We start from the raw sequence: 11,279 nt of genomic DNA on the forward strand, positions 1-11,279 counted from the left end.
AGCCGCAGAGAGGCCGTTCTGATCCGATGGCGCCACCAGCGGCTGGAGGCCGCATCGCCGGCATTCGCCAAGGCGCTCCTTAACCGGTAACCCATTAGGTTACCTGCTGTCTCCATCAGACCGAAGCAGAATGAGTACATTTCACCCTTTATTGGTTTATAACGAAACATAATGTAGGTAACCGGGAGCTGGGAATTTTAATTTTAGTATAAATTAGTGACTAATCAATTTAAATATGTTTTGTCGTGTAAACGTGTTTAAGCACTACAACATGTGATACGCACGGGTTATAGGGCTTAAAAACGCGCTTCGTTCTTTATTGTTTAGCGGAAGTGAACTAATACTGTATGAGTAAAATTGATTCAGTTTCTTCTGGATAAAAATGAGCTGAACTTTAATGAAATGAAATAAAAAGGATAAGTTAAAACATCACAGACGTTAACAAAAAATAATTATGTAGGCCTAATGTTAATAGATAAAATACAATACTCATATTATTCTGCAAACGGCTATAGTTGTCCTAACAAACACGGATAGTGTAGAATGTAGTGAAGCATGCACACTAAACGATGAGTTATTACATAGTTTTATATTCTACTCGGCGAAAGGTGTATTTGTGTTTAAAGATTACACAGCTCTTTAAAATAATACCCCCACTAAGAGCATTCTGAAATATTCAAATAATATACAAGTGTCAGAAATAACCTCAGAAACACTTTTTGAAGGCAGACGTTAATGAAGTGAACGAAGTCTCAGTCGGGGTTTGAAAGGCGACCGACCGCGTTTTTTTCCTTTTTTTAAAAAAAAGAAACTAGATAACGTCATTCGACGGCTGAAAATGGAGCGCTTGGAGCGGGGCGCCTCGGAGCTGCCGAAAGATATTTCAACAACACAACTTGTGGCCCTGGGAAGACAATAAGACGGCAGGCACCTTTTGTCGGTGCGTGTTTCCGTGTAAACAAATAATAATAGTAACAGAAATCGGACGGATCGCGGTGGTTACTTTGGTACCGGAGTCCATTGTTCAACCGAAAGCACAGCACGTATTACGGGAATATGAAGGGAAACTGTAGTTGAACAAAGCGAGGGTTCGCCTGGATTTTTCCCCGCACCGATGACGCCGCTCCAATACTGGTAAGTCATTCGCAAACATGTTGTCATGTTGCATTTTGTTCTCCTTTCAAACGCGATCTGATCAAAGGGCTGGTAAGGGACGGATATGGGGGAAGTCGCACGTTATCGTACAATCGATGCCTATTAAGACGCTTGCTAAGGCGGCGTGTAAAATCACACAAAGGAGAAGTGTGCGCGCAAAAGCTACACCGAAAGGAAGGAAAAAGGGAAGGAAATGAAAGCAAGATGGCTGGCAAAAACACATAACTGGCTGGCAAAGCTGTCAAGCAGCGCGACAATATAGCACCCAGGACAGGGGAAACGGGGGAAAACCCATTTCATTGCGAGTTTGTCAGGTTATCTTTATCCTCTCAGTGCAGCCTGGCAAATAAGTACAACTTAGTCGTCTTCAATCTATCAGAGGCACACGCTTCAGTAGAGGCTACGCCCCTTTGTGTATTCAGCATCTTGCTGGTGTCTAATTACGGAAGCTGCGCTCCTTATTGCTGAAGTTGCGTACGTGGGATAACCAAAACGTCAACATGCATATCGTGGGTTTGTTTGCTTATTTATGTATGCGTGCATTTATGTGTGACGATGTGAGCGTCTTTTTGTGCACTTCTATAGTTAATGGAGAAAAATACTTTTAAATTTTCCCCCCAGGTCACGTGTGTGTATGTGTTCAGGGAATAATGGCTGAGCAGGATCCATCGCCACCATCGTCACTGGAAGGCAACAAACCTGGATTCCCCACCACAATTTTGGTCAACAAGCATGAGGACAAGCACTTGTGCGCTTGCTGTCAGAAAATTTTGAGGAGGCCCTTCCAGGCCCAGTGCGGTCATCGTTTTTGTTCATATTGCTTTAATCGGACCGTCAGGTAAGCGGTTGAGACAAGCAGACGTCCCCCTAAACCATTGGCGAAATTCCTACCTTACGACAACCCATTTTGAACCAGCTAGCTGCAGTGCTGGCTAAAATATTTACCTCATCTTATGACGATCAAACAAAACCAACCTGTGCCAAATCAAGCGCCAGCTACATGTCTACGTGATACGGTTTTGTGGAATGAATGTTCTTTCAGTATGCTACAGAAATAATTCCTGCTGCACTTTACATTTTATGTGAAGCCTGTCGAAGACAATGCGACCTCACAGCATCTACTTCCTTTGTTAAGACTAACAGATTTGGCTATTTTTGGGGGGTGTGGGCCTACTCCACATAGTCTACACAAGGTATTTTGTGGTTTTTACGCGTTTAACATAAATGGCAGCAGGCTGTGCAGTGGCATGGCAGTGTGTCTGCAACCGGAATCATTTGATGCACTCATAAAACACTCAAGTCAATAAGCGACAGATCCTTGTTAATGGTGAACATTATTCGGAATAGACTAGTGTTTGGAAACGGAACTACGAACGACACATTAAGCTAGCTCAGGCTATGAAAAATCTAATGATAAATCCCGAAGGGCGAGTCAAAGCATTATTCATAAATGTATCGTAGCCTAATTAGATATTATATATCAGTATGTGGTATAAATACAGCGAGTGGGTGAGGTTAAACAATAGGAATGCAAGTTGCATTTGGTTTTGCGCGCAAAACTGAAAACATGAAGTCTTCCCTCGTACAAACATGATACAAAAATATGAGCTTGTTGATGCAAACGTGATGGATACGCTGTGGATGGAGTAAATGGACTTTCCCCGTAATGACTGAAATTTGAAAAATAAAGGTACAGCTCATTTTGTACGCCAACAGTCATGCAAAGAATACTTGTTTTTCCTTACAGCTCAGGACCGCAAAAATGCGGCGCTTGTATTAAGGAAGACATATTTGAAGAGCCAACATCCATTCTGAAGCAAGGCTGTGTAAGTTGTCTGCATATATGGCCGTTTTTTTTCTGAAAATAATCAAATATGCGTTAAAATTTAAAATTACCTAATATGTATCCAGAATGCACATGTCTAATGAAATGTATTTTTATCACTTTGTTTTGTATAACAAAGGGTCTTGTTGCACGGCTTGTGTAGGAATGAAAAGTATGCGCTGGAGATGAACTTGGATCTCGATGTAGTAAGCAATAGGCCTACGTCCACATAGTCCTCATACTGCCGTTCTGCCAAGGCGAGGAAAGCCGTTGGCTTTATTGCTCTTGCGGCTTCTAAATGTAACATGCACAAAATGTTTGAGGAGTAAACGGTCCAGAAATTTTAATAAAAATATTTATTCGTATAAAGGTAAACATATTGGAATGTTCACAGCAGGTTTCTATAACAGGACTAAATGGTCTTGCAACATTAATCTGCGTCAATATGACGTTCATGTTTCTTTCTGGACACTCGTTTTCCCCCTTTTTCCTTTTGTCTTGTTCTGTATTTCGCACCTCCATTCCGGCGGGCGCGGCTCACCAGGCTCGCACATGCGCAGTGCATACCGTCGTCTGTTTGGCTCCGCTTGGGTCACGTGGTCTGTCTGACTATGACTTTACTGTCGTCTCCAGGCTTGTATTAATGGGTACACGCCCACGGCAATATTTTGATGCTTTTGTTTAAAAAAAATCGGTATAGCTGCCCAGTCTGCTTAGAGATAAATTAAAAATATTCCCACGTTCTTATTATTCGCCACTTTTTTTCTCGGTAGAGTAGAAATTTCAGCCCGCACCGTTGTCTGTTTAGTACTTTGAACACGGGCCACAAAATGTTATTAAATAAAGATATGTTTCACACCAGCTGTAAAATGATATTGAATCAACGATTTCATAGAATTTAACCAGAAGCCACAGAAATGAGTGCAAATGCTGATAGTGGCTGCCGGCTGTGTTGCCTTGTGTGACACAGGCTTTCCCTGACAACGCCGCGAGGAGGGAGGTGGAAGCACTGCAAGTAGTGTGCCCTAACGAAGGATGCAGCTGGAAAGGCAGCATTAAAGAATACGAGGTGTGGGCCTGCTCAGGCCTTCCAGTGAGATGAGCCTGGTCTGTGTGTCTCTGTCTGTCTGTCTCTTTTTAAATGTAGTCACCAGTAATATACTGTATTTCTGCCAATATAAATTCTCAATCTCCACTGCATTGTAACTATGCATCATGCTTTCTTTTATAAATTATCCATGTTTTATATTATGTTCTCTGACTTTATTTATTTATGCAGAAAACTATCCTAGCTGATTTCTGATCTCTGCTTTCTCTGCGGTCCTTTGAGTTGGAAAATGTATTTTCAATTAATTAATTTTAATTCTACTAAAACAAACTAATTACTGATAACCATCTATATCCCATATATGGTTTGGTTCATTACTCATATATGCCTGCCCATGAAATAAAACGAGTGAATTAGGTGGCTTTTGTCAGCCCATGAATACCAGGCACATCTGGCTGCAACAGCTACAGTGAATAAAGGGTTAACATAAGTGGTTCTCCGAGTGACTCTTAACGTCACCATGTCTCTCTGCAGCTAAACCATGAAGGCAAATGTGACTTCATGATTATTACATGTCCGTCATGCAAGGAGCTGTTGAGACTTAGTGAACAAGAGCGCCATAACGAAAGAGAATGCCCTGAACGAACTCTGAACTGCAAGTACTGTAAGGAACTGTTTCAGTTTAAAAACATTAAGGTAAGGGTGAGCGGCAGCGGCTGGGGGGAGGGGGGGGGGGTCACTGCCTGTTTTGTGCCTGTGTGTCACAGCCTTCACAATATGTTAGACTGACTGTATGCATCCGTGCCCAAAATGACTAATTCATATCCAGCCACTGTGTCACATCACTTGACACTTGATAGAGTGCAGGTGAGTGAAAGCAGCAGTGACAAAGTGCTAGGAACTAGGAAGTAAACAAATATTGCAGACAAACATCTGTTTGCACAATATTTGTTTTAAGATAAACATGTAGTGGAACCTTTTGGGCGTGTAGGGGGCTGGATTTGCTTTTACGGTCAAAGTAGCCGCTGTGTTTATGCGTTATGTGTTGAATGAAATGCAGATTTGGATCAGATGACACTTCTTAAAATGTGAGAATATTGATGTGTTCTTTATTTGTCAGGCTCATGATGAGATCTGCCCCAAGTACCCCATGATCTGTGAAGGTTGTGCCAAGAAAAAGATCCCGAGAGAGAAGGTGAGATTTTTGACAGTGAATTTCTGCAATCCGTACGACCTGGCGGCATGACAGAGGACGGAGGATGCTGATAAGCATACAAAAGCCTTGCGTCTCTGTGAAGGTCTCTTAGCACTGGAGCTTGTCTCTCTCTCTCTTTGCAGTATGTGGACCATATTAAGTTCTGTAGTAAATTTAGAGCGCCTTGCCGATTTCATGTCGTCGGATGCGATATGTCGGTAAGTAGGCTTCCTGCCACTGTTCCTGAACACACCGTCTTGTCAGTGTAGCGCCGCCCCCCCCCCCTCGCTTAGCAGGCGGAATGGAGGCCGGCAGATATAGAGTGAGTTTCAGAACTAATGCCACACACAGAAGACTTGTCGAGGGCAGAGCAGATGCAGGCAGTGTCCTGTCGGCCTCCGGCTTGCGCTGTGACCGTGTCTCCCTCCCCAAGGTGGAGAAGGAGAAGATCCACGAGCACGAACGGGCCTGCTCCTACGAGCACCTCAACCTGCTGCTGCACTACATCATGGGCCTCAAGGTGAACTTGGAGGGCATGCAGCCGCAGAGCCTCGAGCTGGCCAGCCACAAGATCCACGAGCTGCACCAGTCGCTGCGGGACCTGGAGGCCAGGATGGGCCAGCTGAGCGTCTCGGCTCCCGTGCAGGGGGCCTGCGCCCCCGCCACGCTGCCCACCTCTTTCACGCCTCTGCCCAGCGCTGCGGGCGCCGCCCTGGAGCTGCAGCTGCACAGCGAGAAGGCCAAGGTGGCCGAGCTGAGCCGCCGCTGGCAGGAGCTGGAGGTGAAGGTGGGCACCTTTGAGAACATCGTGTGTGTGCTGAACCGCGAGGTGGAGCGGTCTGCCACCACGCTGGAGGCCCACAACCGGCAGCACCGGCTGGACCAGGACAAGGTGGAGAGTCTCAGTAACAAGGTACGTTGGGTTCCAGAAGGATAAGGGTTCAGGTCCCTCAAAGAACTCGATCTGCTGAATTACCATCCTGAACTGATGGAGTTAGTGATGCTTGTTTATGCAGCTGCTAGGTGTGGGGTGTGGCTCAGTGGGTAAGGACACTGTATCTGTGATCGGAAGGTTGCTGGTTTAAATTCCAGGGACATCAAACTGATGCCCTTTTGGGCTCTTGAGTAAGGCCTGCTTTCTCAGATAGACATCGCTTTAGACAAAAGCATATACTAAATAATAAAAAATGTAAATAATAATTTGCTGTGGATGAACACTTTGGTGAAGTAGCTAGTTAAATTAGCCACAGAAAGTCCTCCCCAAATTATTTGGTTCATTCTAGATGGTTGAAAGGATTATTTATTTCCGCCCTTTTTTGAGATTGGACGTTTGCAAACAGTGTGTGCATGTTGAGCAGGCAGAACGTCCCTCACACCCAGGTTCGGCAGTTGGAGAGAGCCTTGGGTCTGAAGGATCTGTCCATCGCGGAGATGGAGGCCAGGCTGCGGGAGATGTCAGCCGCCACCTTCGACGGCGTCTTTGTTTGGAAGATCTCGGACTTCACCAAGAAGCGGCAGGACGCCATCGCTGGCAGAGCCCCGGCCATGTTCTCCCCAGGTATGGCCCCCGTGCCGTGCCGCTCCGCGGCCTGGAATCGTGACGGAGGAACTGGGCTTGCTGTTTTCCCTTTGACCCTCTACCTCTGTATTTTTTTATTTTTTCTGTGGGTTCACAGCTGCTTAAATGTGTGAGATGATTTTTGTGCCATGAAGTTCCCTCTGGGCAGAACTGTCAGTTAAAGCAGATTATTTAATTTCGGTGTATTAATTAAGTTATGAGGGAGTTGGGACTGAAATGATTAAGGCTCTGTATCTGCTGTAAGCATGTGATAACCCCCACTCATGGGCGGGGCTTGGGGGCATGTGCTGCGGCCGCATGCTGTGCACGCCGCCTCTAACTCCTCCCCACCACGTTGGCCAGCTTTCTACACCAGCAAGTATGGCTACAAGATGTGCCTGCGGATCTACCTGAACGGGGACGGCACGGGGCGCGGCAGCCACCTCTCCCTGTTCTTCGTGGTGATGCGGGGGCCGAGCGACGCCCTGCTCAAGTGGCCCTTCAACCAGAAGGTGATGTCTCCACCGGGGGCTGGGATGCACTCTGTCCCCCCAACCGCTTGATCTGTTATCCCTTCCAGACGTCATCAACGCCCACTTCCTGTTAAAGATGGCTGACACTGAGTTTTAAATCTCTTCAGTGAAATAATGAACCTGGATAGCATCTGGTAAGATGTGCAGCACACGTGCTAATGAATGGAGGCATATGCCAATGGTAACCGGAACGGTATGACATGGATGTTACCATCTCATCAATTTGATGGTGGGGAAAAAAACATGAAATATATTTTCCAAGCATTTCAATGATTTCACTGCGGCCTTCAGCAGGAGATGCAGTTTTAAGATGAATGAATGCATTTCGGATCTGTGTTTTTGTTGAAACAGAGGATGGGTGTAGCCTGTAGCATTTTCTTGGTGCTTGTAGGCTGAGGGGCTGGATTTCATTTCCCCGGTTGTGTGACCTGTATGTCCAGGTAACACTGATGCTGCTGGACCAGAACAACCGCGAGCACATCATCGACGCCTTCCGGCCCGATGTCAGCTCCAGCTCCTTCCAGAGGCCCGTCAGCGAGATGAACATCGCCAGCGGCTGCCCGCTCTTCTGCCCGCTTTCCAAGCTCGACTCCAAGAACACCTACATCCGAGACGACACCATCTTCATCAAGGCCATTGTGGACCTCACAGGCCTCTAAACATAGGAGGTTCCCCAATCGCCGGTGCTTCCTGTCCCACGCTCTTTCGCACCCATTCGCTCACCCTGCCATTCTAGCTTGGGCTGGATTTGACTAGAGGTCTGGGAAGCTTGTGAGGTCCTAACTCGTGCGCCATACTGACGGCATCATTCTGTTTCATCGCTTATGGATGGCACCGTGCAGTAAACGGAGCTCTCTGTGTGGCGATACAGCTACGCACCTGTTGTCCAACAGGCATAGAGTCATGAAGCACAGGCCCTCTTTGTTATGGTGCAATAACAGTCCTGGAATTATTCTGCGGCTTAATAGGTGTCTGTGTACTTGTTGTCTAAGACAACAGCCTCTCACGTTCAGGGCGGCTTCCCCCACATGTCGCTCCAGGAAAATGAGAGTTGGCATGAAGAATCTGTTGTAGGCCCCCGCAGGCAGGACAGAACCGTAGCGTGAGGCTGTCCAGCCGGCTGCCCGACCAGCAGTCAGCGCTGCTCCATCGCGGCGAGGTGGCCTGTGAAAGCGCTGAAGAAAGTCCCTATAGCCCCCTCGTGGAAAAGTAGCGATTTGTGCTTTCAGACTGTTTGTGCCCTGAAACATCTGATGCATTCAGCGGTCAGAGAGGTGTTTTTTTTTTTCTTTTTTTTTTTTTGTACATACTGTGACACGTGATTTTTTTGGGCATATTACTTTCATGTTTTTTGGGTGAATTTTGCATAGACAGACGTGGAGTTGCCAGGACAAAGATGTGCACATTAATTCATGGTTTTCTTTTTAATCTTAGTGTGTGGCACTGTGCTTTTGACGTGTTCTTATTGGTCATTATCTGTAGTGGTGGACATTGCTTAAATTCAATAGAAGAGACACGATATTGGGATTTCTTACAGCTGTCATTGTGAGTGCAGGTTTCACTTGTTTTTAACTTGCTTTGTTGCATGTTGGATCTGTGGAAGATACATTCGAGTCCTAACAAATAAGCGTAGCTTGCTAGCAAAAACCGAAACACACCCAAATAATCCTCATACTTGCAAAGCCACCGCCATCCTCAGGGGGGCGCTGCATCTGCCTGGCTTTTTTTGGTTTTTAGGCCGGCTCGAAGATGGGAAATATTGGACGTAACTTTGGTCGAAAGTATTAAAGTATGTGTTTTTCTTGTCGTGTTTAGCATGATGTGGCAGTTTTTGGACAGATCGGGGTTTGTGTGTTTGAATTAGGGGACCGGTGCACGTGTGCAGTGTGGTTCAAGGTTAAAATAGCGTAGAGTCGCCCACCCAGGAGGGGTGATGGTAGTTGTGTTTTGGGGCAGACAGTCAGGTGCAATGGACATGAAGTACTGTGACATTTTGCAGCCGCCTCTATATCATAATTAGCTGTTTGTTCAGTCAATCCGCTTTACCCAGAGCTCTCTTTTCTACACTACAGATGTTCACATTAAGAAAGCATTATCCTTTACTTGTAATAATAATCACAGGAGGTTTTGACATTTGTGTAATAGTGGTCACTCCCTCTCTCCCATTTTGCTTATTCGAGATTCCCGCGGTCTGTGGTTAGCGTATGGTGTAGCCTGACAGCTCGTTCAGCTGGGGAGCGCTTATACAGGAGCCTCATCTGGTAAAGTTAGTGTTCCAGACAGGTATAACCCATCCTGACCAGCCTCCCCATCGCACAGTATCTGTTAACCCAGCCTGTTTGCAACCCCACCTCGCAGATATTGAATCTTCTCTGTGCATGAGAAGTTTGAATTCTGAGAATACACACAGCTGGCCGTCTACAGCGGCGAGAATGTTTTATTTGTATTCCGTTTCTTTCTGATGACATGGAAGCATATAAAATGACTATAATGGTGATTATGTTATGATATTGCTTATTTAATTAAACATAAACAGATGCATATCTGTAATATAACAATATATACGTTTTTCACAATTGCCTTGTGCTGCCGGTATAATGCTGTGAATATTCCATAATTATTAAACCTATGTCTATTGAGTTATGATATAGTGTCCTAATGAATAATATTGATACAATTATATTTTGAGGTGGACTGGAAACATGTTTGGGTTGATCAGGGCTCGCTCTGTCCTTTGTCTCTTCTCATGGGAGCAGAAAGCTGCAGTCCCCCCCTGCCTGTTTCCCCTGACCGTGCTCGTTTACGCAGACACCCCCATTTCTCATATAATTTCTTGCTTTAGTTTTTTATTATTGTCATCATTATTACTAGTATTGTTATTATCCGATGTGACCTTCTGTGACCCCGAAGTACTTGTGATTTTGCATGTCACGGTGTGTAGCGACAAGTATATCAGTAAGTGTGACAATTTTTACAGCCTATGTTAAGACAGCGCATATATAGATTATTTTTTTAACTGTGTATTTTAGTTAGGCGCATTGTCACTATCATTAAAAAGTTCTCATTTTGTACGCCGATTCCTGTGTGCCAGTGAGTTGAGCTTGTACGTTTGTTTCATCAGGAGTTAATCTGTTGCATGCGATTGTGTTTGTATCCCATTTAAATTGCTTCAAACAGAAATGTTAACTTCACGCGGAGACGTATTTGGGAAGCTCTCAGTCTGAGATATAGTCGATCGTCTGTGGTGTACACCTGATTGCTTATTTTATGGTTGTTTGTCTCCAAGTGTCGAAGCTGGTTCATCGCTGTGGAATAATCTTTAATGTTCTTGTTATATATGGAGATATATGGTATTTTAATTTTTAATAACTGTATGTAGCAGCAAGTATATCTCTGATCTCTTTTTGTGTAATGACAGCATACCAAGTAGCTGAAAGTAAACTTAACAGGAAGAAGTCATTGTGTCTCTGTAGCATTAATATCGATATTGTGTTTACTTCTTGATTGATGAGTAAATCAGTGTGTTTTATGATGAAACTGGGTTTGTTCGTGTGTCCTGCACTAGCAAAAATACAGGTTGATTATTTCAAGTTGATGTGATTTAACGAGCAAAGTAAAAATATGTTAATAATACTTGTCTCTGTTTCATTTATTCTCATAAATTAAATGATCCACGTAACCATGTGAACCACAGTAAGTAATCCTCATTTCGGTGATCTAAGTTACGGGGTAAAACAAATCGGTCGCGGAATTGTAAACGCAAGATCAGCGTTTGTACATAACGTAACGGGAGGAAATGAATTCGAGGTGATATTTTTTTATTATAGTTCTGTAATGTTACTGTCAACTAGGTAACGCCATAGAAGTCAGGCTGAGCATATAATGCTACAAATAGGTGATATTGAGTTATTTTCTAAGGTATTTTCTAAATGAGCGATTAGTACAATGAGCAATCTTTGTGTGCC

The 11,279-nt window shown here is 44.7% G+C and overlaps 1 protein-coding gene across 2 annotated transcripts; it reads left to right on the forward strand.

Moving 5' to 3' along the window:
• Positions 1-100: 100 nt before the first annotated feature.
• On the forward strand, positions 101-10,947 carry LOC111858668 (TNF receptor-associated factor 2). Of its 2 annotated transcripts, XM_023840620.2 has the most exons (12): positions 101-173; positions 809-1,134; positions 1,777-1,993; positions 2,903-2,981; positions 3,951-4,049; positions 4,563-4,724; positions 5,149-5,223; positions 5,367-5,441; positions 5,657-6,136; positions 6,604-6,781; positions 7,145-7,293; positions 7,755-10,947. In XM_023840620.2, the coding sequence occupies exons 3-12, from the start codon at positions 1,806-1,808 to the stop codon at positions 7,971-7,973; spliced, it is 1,704 nt and encodes a 567-aa protein (XP_023696388.1). In that variant the 5' UTR covers positions 101-173; positions 809-1,134; positions 1,777-1,805; the 3' UTR covers positions 7,974-10,947. The 2 variants fall into 2 exon arrangements, with proteins under 2 accessions (XP_023696388.1, XP_023696389.1); XM_023840621.2 differs by lacking the exons at positions 101-173; positions 809-1,134 and adding an exon at positions 1,283-1,664.
• Positions 10,948-11,279: the final 332 nt, after the last annotated feature.

This window comes from Paramormyrops kingsleyae, chromosome 2, assembly GCF_048594095.1.
Source record: "Paramormyrops kingsleyae isolate MSU_618 chromosome 2, PKINGS_0.4, whole genome shotgun sequence".
Classification (NCBI taxonomy): Eukaryota; Metazoa; Chordata; class Actinopteri; order Osteoglossiformes; family Mormyridae; genus Paramormyrops; species Paramormyrops kingsleyae.